Below are 12,654 nucleotides of genomic sequence, written 5' to 3' on the forward strand. Positions count from 1 at the left end.
GGAGTTCACCCAAACCCATGTCCACTGAGTTGGTGATTCCATCCAACCATCTCATCCTCTGTCGTCCCCTTCTCCTACCTTCAATCTTTCCCAGCATCAGGGTCTTTTCAAATGAGTTAGCTCTTTGCATCAGGTGGCCAAACTATTGGAGTTTCAGCTTCAACATCAGTCTTTCCAATGAATATTCAGGACTGATTTCCTTTAGAATGGACTGGTTGGATCTCCTTGCAGTCCAAGGGACTCTCAAGAGTCTTCTCCAACACCACAGTTCAAAAGCATCAATTCTTTGGTGCTCAGCTTTCTTCACAGTCAAACTCTCACATCCATACATGACCACTGGAAAACCATAGCCTTGACTAGATGGACCTTTGTTGGCAAAGTAATGTCTCTGCCTTTCAATATGCTGTCTAGGTTCGTCATAACTTTCCTTCCAAGGAATAAGCGTCTTTTAATTTCATGGCTGCAATCACCATCTGCAGTGATTTTGGAGCCCAAAAAAATAGTCAGCCATTGTTTCCACTGTTTCCCCATCTACTTGCCATGAAGTGATGGGACCAGATGCCATGATATTAGTTTTCTGAATGTTGAGCTTTAAGCCAATTGTTTCACTCTCCTCTTTCACTTCCATCAAGAGGCCCTTTAGTTCCTCTTCGCTTTTTGCCATAAGGGTGGTGTCATCTGCATAGTGAGGTTATTGATATTTCTCCCAGAAATCTTGATTCCAGCCTTTGCTTCGTCCAGCCCAGCATTTCTAATGATGTACTCTGCATATAAGTTAAATAAGCAGGGTGACAATATACAGCCTTGACGTACTCCTTTTCCTATTTGGAACCAGTCTGTTGTTCCATGTCCAGTTCTAACTGTTGCTTCCTGACCTGCATACAGGTTTCTCAAGAGGCAGGTCAGGAGGTCTGGTATTCCCATCTCTTTCAGAATTTTCCACAGTTTATTGTGATCCACACAGTAAAAGGCCTTGGCATAGTCAATAAAGCAGAAATAGATGTTTTTCTGGAACTCTCATGCTTTTTCCATGATCCATCAGATATTGGCAATTTGAACTCTGGTTCCTCTGCGTTTTCTAAAACCACCTTGAACATGTGAAAGTTCATGGTTCATGTATTGCTGAAGCCTGGCTTGGAGAATTTTGAGCATTACTTTACTAGCGTGCGAGATGACTGCAATTGTGCGGTAGTTTGAGCATTCTTTGGCATTGCCTTTCTTTGGATTGGAATGAAAACTGACCTTTTCCAGTCCTGTGGCCACTGCTGAGTTTTTCAAATTTGTTGGCATATTGAGTGCAGCACTTTCACAGCGTCATCTTTCAGGATTTGAAATAGCTCAACTGGAATTCCATCACCTCCACTAGCTTTGTTCTTAGTGATGCTTCCTAAGGCCCATTTGACTTCACATTCCAGAATGAGCCTAGAGATTACCATATTAAGTCAGATAGAAAAAAGATAAATATCATATGCTATCACTTATATGCAGAATCTCAAAGAAATGATATAAACTAACTTATTTACAAAATAGAAAGACTCACAGATATAAAAACAAACTTATCTACGGGGAAGGATTGGGGGAGGGATACATTAGGAGTTTGAAATTAACTTATACACACTCCTATATATAAAATAGATAAGCAACAAGGATCTGCTATATAGTACAAGGAACTATATTCAATATCTTATAATAACCTATAAAGGAAAATAATATGATAAAGAATATATATGTATAACTGAATCAGTTTGCTGTATACCTGAAACTAACACAACATTGCAAATCAACTATACTTCAAAAAATAAAATAAAAATAGGGAATTCCCTGGCAGTCCAGTGGTTAGGACTTGGCGGTTTCACTGCAGAGGCCAGGGTTCAATCCTTGGTCAGGGAATTAAGATCCCATGAGCTGAGTGGCATGGACTGAAAATAAAAATAAAAAAATATTTAAAGAAATAACACAGAAAAATTCACTACATCTGAAAATACTAGCTTCCAGGTTAAAAAAGGCTACAAAGTGCCCACCACCATGAGTGAAAGAAGAGCCACATGGTCATGAAGTTTCAGGGATAAAGAGATTTCCTAAAAGCTTCTAGACCAAAAAAGAGGGTAGAGATTATCTACAAAGAAATAGAACTTCAAGTAGCATTTAGATTTACACCACACTAGCAGTCAGATGACAATGAAACAATGTCTTCAAATTTATAAAAGAAAATGATTCAAATCTAGAATTTGAAATCTAGAAAAACTCTTAATCACATGTCAGGAAAGAAGTAAGACATTTATAGACATGCAAAGACTCTTATTCCTGGGCATCCTTCCTCAGGAAGCTAATGGAGGTTGTAGTCCAACCAAATAAGGATGTAAACCAGAAAAAGACATAGAGGATCTCAGAAACAGGGGGAAGGACAGGAGAATAACAAAAGGAGTCCCAAGGTAACAGTCCAGCAGAAGCCCTCAGGAGCCTAGCATGGATTCTCCAGAGAAAAGCTCTTCAGGGAAAAAAACTAAACTCAAGTTTTTGGCCATATGGATAATATTGATGAATGTTCAACAGAGCTCTTAGAGCACACAGAAGAAACAAAAAGCAATAGGTTCATAGAAAACTAAGCCAATGAGAAAATGATGTAATTAATCAAGCCAATGAAACCAAAAGTTTTAAAATTCATCACATTACATAAAGCTAAGCTATTTTTTTAAAAAAACAAAGTACATTATTAAATGGAAAAAAAACTGGGCATACACACTGAGGAAACCAAAATTGAAAGAGACACATGTACCCCAATGTTCATCACAGCACTGTTTACAATAGCTAGGACATGGAAGCAACCTAGATGTCCATCAGCAGAGGAATGGATAAGAAAGCTGTGGTATGTATACACAATAGAATATTACAATATTACACAATGGAATCAGCTATTAAAAAGAACGCATTTGAATCAGTTGTAATGAGGTGCATGAAACTGGAGCCTATTATACCTAGTGAAGTAAGTCAGGAAGAAAAACACCAATACAGTATATTAATGCATATATATGGAATTTAGGAAGATGGTAACAATGACCCTATATGTGAGACAGCAAAAGAGACACAGATGTAAAGAAAAGACTTTTGGACTCTGTGGGACAAGGCCAGGGTGGAATGATTTGAGAGAACAGCATTGAGGCATGTATATTATCACATGTGAAATAGATCGCCAGTCCAGGTTCGATGCATGAGACAGAGTTCTCAGGGCTGGTGCACTGGAATGACCCTGAGGGATTGGATGGGGAGGGAGGTGGGAGGGGGATTCAGGATGGGGAACACATGTACACCCATGGCTGATTCATGTCAATGTATGGCAAAAACCAGTACAATACTGTAAAGTAATTAGCCTCCAATTAAAATAAATAAATTAATTTTTTAAAAAGATACAGAACCATGTGCACATTAAGCTACCTTTTAGCTAAGAAAGGGGGAGATACAAATGTGTTTCCATTTTTCACAAATAAATAAAAGTGAAAAATAATGTCACCCTTAGACGAAGGAAGCGAACTGGGTAGACGGGTCAGAGGTAAAAGCTAGAACTCTCTAAATACACCTTCATTTTGTAGATTTGACTTTGAAACCATGTAAATATCCTATAAAATTATTTTAAGAATTCAATCAAAAGGAAAAAGTAAAAAAAAAAAAATCCATCCCTATAATTTGAAAGCAAGCATAATGAGGGAAAGAAAAAACCAACCCATGTATTAAGTGTCAAGTTGGTGATGTAACTACAAAGAGATGAATTCCTTCACAATCACAATAATTTAACAAAAAGAACTGGACAGAGATCTCGAACTCTTTTCAATAACCATTTGTTAGTAATATTATTACAATTGTTCTGAAATTGTACATAAAGACTCGTATAGAATAAATAGGTACAGCTGATCCTTGAACAATATGGGTTTGAACTGCATAGGTCCGCTTATAGGAGGATTTTTTTCACTAAACCTGTACTACAGGACTATATGATGCATGGCTGAATGAATCCACAGATGAAGAATCACAGATAAGAGGTGGATTTTCAACTGCACTGGGGTTGGCACCCCTAACTGTGACCTTGTTCAAGGGTCAACTGTAATTATACTAATGTTGTCAGGACTAAAGTTTTTACTGTAAGAGACAGGAGATAAAAATATAAAATCAAAGGATTTAAGTAAAAACTCTGTAATTTTTAATTTGATTTGGGTATATCACTATAAATTCATGATATATTTTCTTTTAAAAAATATTTCCTAGCACTGTCCACTTAAGAGGCTTTGAAATATGACCAACTTAGTATAAATAAGCACCCACCTAGCACCTTACCATTTCCCATTAAACGAGACAAGGATTCCTTGAAGAAATGGCTGATTTCAGCTCCTAAACAGAAAATGGACTAGGTGTGCTAGAAATATCTTATCATTCTAGAACTATCAGGGCCATCTAGGGTTCATAAGCAACCTAAAGAGGTTTCAACTGGCCAAAAATGGAATATTTTGAGTACCAAGAAAACTCTAATAGCTGTAGTAGATTAAAATATATCAAGTATGCTAAAAAAATTTATGATTCATAATGGTACCAAAACAAACACATTTAACTGATCATCTTTTGAGGAAGGACAAAGAAACAAGGATTTATCCTGCCTTTCTTGTAAGAGTACCTTAATCAAAGGATTGGTAGGGAAAAGTTATTTCTATAAGGATTTTTACTAATAAATGATAGATTTAGAATATCACTACACTGCAACCCATTTCTGAAATAATGGATCTAGGCAATGATCACCAAAGACAGCTAAACCATTAGGTAAAAAGCTGACAGGGAACTTTTCAATGAGTGGATGAGACTGATGATACCTGAATCAACGGTTCAATCTTAACATCACCAAAAGACAGCCCATTAGACATTATGTATAAAAACATTCTTGCCAAAAATCAAACGTGATTCTGATAAACACTGTACATCTACCAGCTCATAGTAAATACAGGGGACAGAGGAAGAACACTCAATGATATCAAGGAGATTCAATCAGCAAAATCCAGAAAGTGAGAATCTCCACATGAAAACAAACCAGTTTCTTTAAAAAGTAAACTGCAGGGACAAAGAAATTAATAGGGAAAGGTACTTATAAATTAAGAGGCTAAAGAGACATGTTAATCAAATGCAATGTGTATACCTTGCTTGAATCTTGGCTTGAACAAACCAACTATAACAATCAAGCTTTTTGAGATAAGAAAGAAAGTTGAAGTCATTCAGTTGTGTCCAACTCTTTGCAACCCCATAGACTACAGCCTGCCAGGCTCCTCCATCCATGGGATTTTCTAGGCAAGAATACTGGAGTGCGTTGCCATTTCCTTCTCCAGGGGATCTTCCCGACCCAGGGATCAAACCCGGGTCTCCCACACTGCAGGCAGACTCTTTACCATCTGAGCCAGCAGGGAAGCCCCTTTTATGAGATAATATAGTGCCAAATCTGAACATTTACTAGGTATTTGATGATATTAAGGGATAAATGCTTATTTTCAGATGTGAAAAGAGTATAAAATTATGTTTAAAAATTTAAGGCCTTTCTGTTAAAACTCAAGCTGCAGTATTTGCATATTATATAATACAATGCCTAGAATTTGCCTCAATCAAATCCAAAGGGGTTAGTGGAAAGTGGGTGAGAGTACAGCGAAAACAAATTGGGCCACGTGTTGATAGTTATTGAAGCTTGGTAATGGGTTTATGTGGTTTGTTATATCATTCTATACTTTAATATGTTTGTAACTTTCCATAATACAAAATGAAAGAAAAAATAGTACATACAATAAAGGAAACAAAATCTTAATACATCTACTTAGCTCAGGAGTGAATATTTATAGAATCATAACAATATAGGGGCTTCCCAGGTGGCTCAGTGGGTAAAGAATCTTCAATTCAGGAGACACAGCTTCAATCCCCAGATGGGGAAGATCCCCTGGAGGAGGGCATGGCAACCCACTCCAGTATTCTTCCCTGGAGAATCCCATGGACAGAGGAGCCTGGCCGGCTACAGTCCATAGGTCGCAAAGAGTCAAATAAGACTGGAACGACTGAGAACAAACACATGCATAACAAACAGACCCTAAATAATAGTGAGACCAATTTAGAAGCTATTGCAGCAGTCTGAGAGAAGATGGAAGCTTGGACTGGAGTGGTAGTAATCACGATAGTGATAATGGTGGTGGAAATAGAAGAGGGTGGAGTCAAGATATTTTTAGAAAGAAAAACTGAACCAAGTAAATAAATAAGAACAAAACCAAAAACAAAATAAGAACAAAACTCCCCTATCACTGCCCCACAGCACCAAAAAAAAAAAGGAAAGGAAAACTGAAAGGACTTGGAGATAATTAGATGCAGCTGAGGTGGGATTAAGACGGAGGAATCTAGGGGAATTCCCTACTTGCCTAGTGGTTAGGGCTCTGCACTTCCACTGCAGGGAGCATGGGTTTGATCCTTAGCTGGGGAACTAAGATCCTGGAAGATGCATGGCCCAGCCATAAAAAAGACAGAGAAGTCAAAGACGATGTATGTTTCTAGTACATGTTGCTACCATTTACTAAGGTGAGAAAAAACAGGCACACTTGGAAAGGGAAGAGGATATATTTAGTTTAGGGCAATGGTTCTCAACCAGAAGTGATTGTACGCACAAAAGATATCTGGAGACATTTTTGGTTGTCACAACGGATTGATGGTCCCCAAGGGCAGAGGCCAGGGATGCTGGTAAACATCCTACAGTGCACCTAACAGCCCCAAACAATAAGTAATTATTCAATTCAAAATGTAAATAGTGTAGAGGTTGAGAAATCTTGATGTGGGCCAATGCTGACTTGAAGAGCTCTGCAGGACAATGCTCAAGACGGAGCTGGAATGAAAATATAAGTTTAGGAGTTGTCAATTTATAGGTGGTCATTCCAATCATCCATCCATCTAGTCAAAGCTATGGTTTTTCCAGTAGTCATGTATGGATGTGAGAGTTGGACTATAAAGAAAGCTAAGCACTGAAGAATTGATGCTTTCGAACTGTAGTGTTAGAGAAGACTCTTGAGAGTCCCTTGGACTGCAAGGAGATCCAACCAGTCCATCCTAAAGGAAATCAGTCCTCAATGTTCATTGGAAGGACTGATGCTGAAGCTGAAACTCCAATACTTTGGCCACCTGATGTGAAGAACTGACTCATTTGAAAAGACCTCGATGCAGGGAAAGATTAAAGGCAGGAGGAGAAGGGGACGACAGAGGATGAGATGGTTGGATGGCATCACTGACTCAATGGACATAAGTTTGAGTAAAATCTGGGAGTTGGTGATGGACAGGGAAGCCTGGTGTGCTGTAGTCCATGGAGTCGCAAAGAGTTGGACACAACAGAGTGATTTAACTGACTGATTCCAATCATCAGCTATAGGGGTGTTCAGTCTCCCATGAATATATTCAAAAACAAGGCCAAGGGCAGAGTCCTGGAGGATACCAACACTTACCATGGGAAAGAAAATGAGAAAAAGATCCCATAAGAAAGACTAAGAGATTTTGGCCAGAGAAACAGGAGGAAAACCATCAGAGAATGGTATCATAGAAACCAAACAAAAACAGTGTTCCCAAGGAGGAAAATAAGAATAAGAAGTGGTGCCAAAGGCAGAGAAAAGTTGAATAAGTTAGGGGCAGAAAGTTTCCATTAAATTTGGCAAAACAGAGGTCATTGATAACTTTGGAAAGATTGATTTCTAGGGATTATTGGGGGCAGAAGCAAGAACCATCAGATTTTTTTAAAAAAGATGAAAAATACTGAACATGCTTATGAACTGAAAGAAAAGAGCTTACAGAGGTGGGGGAAAAGAGGTAAAGAAATAGGAGAAAGAGGGAATGTAATGAAGGAGCAAGGATCCTGGGGAGAGAGATGAGTCCAAGATGGTGTTTCAAGAAGAACAACCTTGGACAGGGAGAACTGACAGCATTTCACTGAGACAGGAGGAAAAAGGGGGGTAAGGTTTCAGCAAAATTGGTAGATGGTAGGGGAAGTAGCTAAGAGAGTTCTCATCTGATGGTTTTAATTTTCCAGCGAAGAACCAGGCACAGCCATCTGTCAAAAGCAAGGGTAAACGTGATGGGATAGGAAATTCAAGGAGAGGTAAGAATTTAGAATAGTCACTGAATACAATGGGAGAAGATGCTGATAAGGGTCATGTAGGAAGATTTCTGGAAAATGATCCTATGATGAGAGCTATGTCCTGGCCAGGAAATCTTTGAGGCCAAGATGTATCCTATCAGAAGGAACCACCAAGTCTCATAAAGCTGACGGATACTAGTAAGTATAAATACGGAACAAGTATCTCAGTTGGGAGTCTTGTTTAGTCCTCATAAGTAAGGCTTTTCCTTTTTTAAGTTCCAGGAAGGCAGGCACCATGTTTGAGTCACCCGTGGATCCCCAGCACCTACTACAGTGCCTGACCCATAGTAGGTACTCAGTAAATAATGGGTACATGAAACAGAAGGATGTAAAAATGTCATGATGTAGATGTCTTATGCCCACTCCCACATTTCTCATCATATTTTTCAACCTTGTTCTGCTGAAAACACTAGCCTTCCCACTATTTCAGACACATGCTACTTGCTATCCTGTCCTCATCAGTACCTCTCTGTTCTAAATTTTCCCCCTATTAAATTGTTTGGACATTTGACATTTGCAATAATGGATGCAGTTCTCTCTCCTCCTCTCCATCCTCTCTGAAATGAAACACTAGAAATGTTCTCTCTGACGTTAAGAGGTACACTTTCAGAACAGAACCCCTCCTCCCCTGCAGCACTAGATGCGGCTCTATTATTAAAACGTCAGGGTTGCTGTAGTTAGAATGCAATGCCCGGGGTCATCTTCAACCAGCCTTTCTTTGTTCCTTATTACCTGTGCCACTTGATTGTGTTTCTCGGGGATGTTTTTCAGACTACAAAACCATAGACTACATCCCTGTCTATGGAAAGAAAAAGAATTTCATTTACATAGTTTCTTCCTAAAAGATAATTTAGAAGAAAATATCTGGCAACTCAAATCCTCTCCTCCACAGAGGCATATGCAGATGTGAAGAAGCAAAGTACCTAATTCATGCTCAAGGCCATTTTTCAGAGGAAAAACCTGCTTCCTGGTCTAGCCATTAAAACACCTATTCTTAACAGAGCTAGTTCTCAATATTTTCTCTCCTGCCACAAATGCATGATATGACAATGTATGCTTTCTGTTCAGATTTTAAGAGGGAAATAAAATGTAATGGGTTTTGCTTTTCTGTTAGTGAATAACAGAACACTGACGTCATATACTCATTTAATTCAGTACACAGAGAGAAAAAAAGAAACCCAAGTGCCTGCCCTAATGAACTGTAGTCTAAGGCATATGGATATTAAACAGTGTGACTAATATAAAAACATGGTTTTTCAAGTGAATTTATTGAAAATGGGCAAATGGAAAGTTCAGGAATGGAATCTGGGAATGGATACTAGAATTAAGTCTCAGAAATATGACATTGTGATTTCCCTCACAGAACTCACCTTCCCTATCAATTATTTTAAGGTAGATTTATCACAGAAAGCTCTGATTTTCAGGGATTTAGGGATGTGAAATACAAAGGGCATCTCTAATAAGCAGGAGACCGCTGTTAGTACAGAAAGCAACATAAAATGAAGACAATAATGACGACAATGATGACAACAGCGATGATAATGAGAGAGCAACAGTACCAGCATTAACACTGATGAAGTGCTTACTAGGTCTCAGGCATATGGTTTTTAGAGGAAGAAAGCTGGGGGTGGAGGTTGATTGCTAGCACTATAATAGAATGATTACTCACCAAAAAGTATCCCCAATTAACCTTGGTTTTTTATGTCTTTTTTAACTGAAGTATAGTTGATTTACAATTTTGTGTTATTTTCACATGTACAGCACAGTGATTCAGATATATACACATATACACACATACATATATATGTTCTTCTTCAGATTCTTTTCCTTTACAGGTTATTACAGAATATTCAGTAGAGTCTAATATATAGCACAAGGACCTGTGCTACACAGTAGGTCCTTGTTAGTTATCTGTTTTATATATAGTAGTGTGTCTATGTTAATCCCAAACTCCTAATTTATCCTTTCCCCTCACTTTCCCCTTTGGTAATCACAAATTTGTTTTGTGTTTGTGGGTCTATTTCGAATTTGCAAATAAGTTCATTTGTATAATTTTTTTTAGTTTCTATTTATAAGCAATATAATATATATTTTTTTATCTGTCTAGCTTATGCCACTTAGGAAGCATCACTACAAACAAAGCTAGTGGAGGTGATGGAATTCCAGTTGAGCTATTTCAAATCCTGAAAGATGATGCTGTGAAAGTGCTGCACTCAATATGCCAGCAAATTTGGAAAACTCAGCAGTGGCCACAGGACTGGAAAAGGTCACTTTTCATTCCAATCTCAAAGAAAGCCAATGCCAAAGAATGCTCAAACTACCGCACAATTACACTCATCTCACACACTAGTAAAGTAATGCTCAAAATTCTCCAAGCCAGGCTTCAGCAATATGTGAACTGTGAACTTCCAGATGTTCAAGCTGGTTTTAGAAAAGGCAGAGGAACCAGAGATCAAATTGCCAAAATCCGCTGGATCATCCAAAAAGCAAGAGAGTTCCAGAAAAACATCTATTTCTGCTTTATTGACTATGCCAAGGCCTTTGATTGTGTGGATCACAATAAACTGTGGAAAATTCTGAAAGACATTGGAATACCAGACCACCTGACCCTCCTCTTGAGAAACCTGTATGCAGGTTAGGAAGCAAAAGTTAGACCTGGACATGGAACAACAGACTGGATCCAAGTAAGGAAAGGAGTATGTCAAGGCTGTATATTGTCACCCTGCTTATTTAACTTATATGCAGAGTACATCATGAGAAACGCTGGGCTGCAAGAAGCACAAGCTGGAATCAAGATTGCCAGGAGAAATATCAATAACCTCAGATACGCAGATGACACCACCCTTATGGCAGAAAGCGAAGAAGAACTAAAGAGCCTCTTGATGAAAGTGAAAGAGGAGAGCGAAAAAGTTGGCTTAAAGCTCAACATTCAGAAAACTAAGATCATGGCATCTGGTCCCATCACTTCATGGCAAATAGATGGGGAAACAATGGAAACAGTAGCTGACTTTATTTTTCTGGGCTCCAAAATCACTGCAGATGGTGATTGCAGCCATGAAATTAAAAGACGCTTACTCCTTGCAAGGAAAGTTATGACCAACCTAGAGAACATATTGAAAAGCAGAGACATTACTTTGGCAATAAAGGTCCATCCAGTCAAGGCTATGGTTTTTCCAGTGGTCATGTATGGATGTGAGAGTTGGATTATAAAGAAAGCTGAGTGCCGAAGAATTGATGCTTTTGAACTGTGGTGTTGGAGAAGATTCTTGAGAGTCCCTTGGACTGCAAGGAGATCCAACCAGTCCATCCTAAAGGAGATCAGTCCTGGGTATTCACTGGAAGGACTGATGTTGAAGCTGAAACTCCAATGCTTTGGCCACCTGATGCAAAGAGCTGACTCATGTGAAAATACCTCGATGCTGGGAAAGATTGAAGGCAGGAGGAGAAGGGGATGACAGAGGATGAGATGGTTGGATGGCATCACCGACTCAATGGACATGGGTTTGGGTAGACTCTGGAAGTTGGTGGTGGACAGGTGATGGCCTGGCATGATGCAGTTCATGAGATCACAAAGAATCAGCCTCGACTAAGCGACTGATCTGAACTGAACTATATCACTTAATACTATAATCTCTGGGTCCATCCATGTTGCCGCAAATGGCATTATTTCATTATTTTTGTGGCTGAGTAATATCCCATTGTGTATCTATACACACCACATCTCCAATTAACCTTGTGATCATGCTCTAAATCAAAGGCTTCCAATTCAACCTTCTTCTTTGGGCTTCCCTGGTGGCTCAGATGGTAAAGAATCTGCCTGCAATGCAGGAGACCCAGGTTCGATCCCTGGGTTGTGAAGATCCCTAGAGAAGGGAATGGCAATCCACTCCAGTATTCTTGCCTGGAGAATTCCATGGACTGAGGAGCCTGATGGGGCTACAGTCCATGGGGCATCAAAGGCTTCAAATTCAACCTTCTCCTTTAAATCCACCATATTTCCCACTCCTCTCCACTCCCACAAACACTGTTCTCTGCAATCTCCCCTTTCCTTTCAGTGTTTGGTTTGTTATTTCTACTAGGCACATGCTTCAGCTGACCTCTCCAAGTTCCCAGGTAGTACCCCACAGTCTTTGGATTGCCACCTGGACCTCGGTTCACAGAGAAGGTAGACTTATTTCAGTAGCCATCAATGACAGGCTGGAGAAGGCAGAAGGACAGGATAGGGACAACAGGTCAATTAAAACCAAGCAGGACAAAATACAAAGAATGAAAGAGTGTTCTCTGGATGAGAAAAAAATAAAAGATGCTTGATTAGGAGGTATGACTACATGAAAGTCCATGGCTGAGAAGATAAAAGCACTCCATAGACACTGTATAGAAGAAAAAGAGCTCCAATCTTTCCATAAAGCAGGAGCTGAAAAACTTTTTCAATAAAGGAAGTGTGCATGTGTGCTTAGTTTTGTCTAACTCTCTGT

At 39.1% G+C, this 12,654-nt stretch overlaps 1 protein-coding gene across 1 annotated transcript in view; it reads right to left on the bottom strand.

The window, feature by feature from the left end:
• TRMT2B (tRNA methyltransferase 2 homolog B) overlaps positions 1-12,654 on the bottom strand; it is a 55,264-nt gene that overhangs the window by 26,193 nt on the left and 16,417 nt on the right. The window contains 3 exon segments of the mRNA XM_044936496.1: positions 8,909-8,966; positions 10,775-10,793; positions 12,277-12,376. Of these exon segments, the coding sequence (XP_044792431.1) occupies positions 8,909-8,966; positions 10,775-10,793; positions 12,277-12,376 (177 nt within the window).

Source organism: Bubalus bubalis, chromosome X (assembly GCF_019923935.1).
Source record: "Bubalus bubalis isolate 160015118507 breed Murrah chromosome X, NDDB_SH_1, whole genome shotgun sequence".
In the NCBI taxonomy this organism is placed as follows: Eukaryota; Metazoa; Chordata; class Mammalia; order Artiodactyla; family Bovidae; genus Bubalus; species Bubalus bubalis.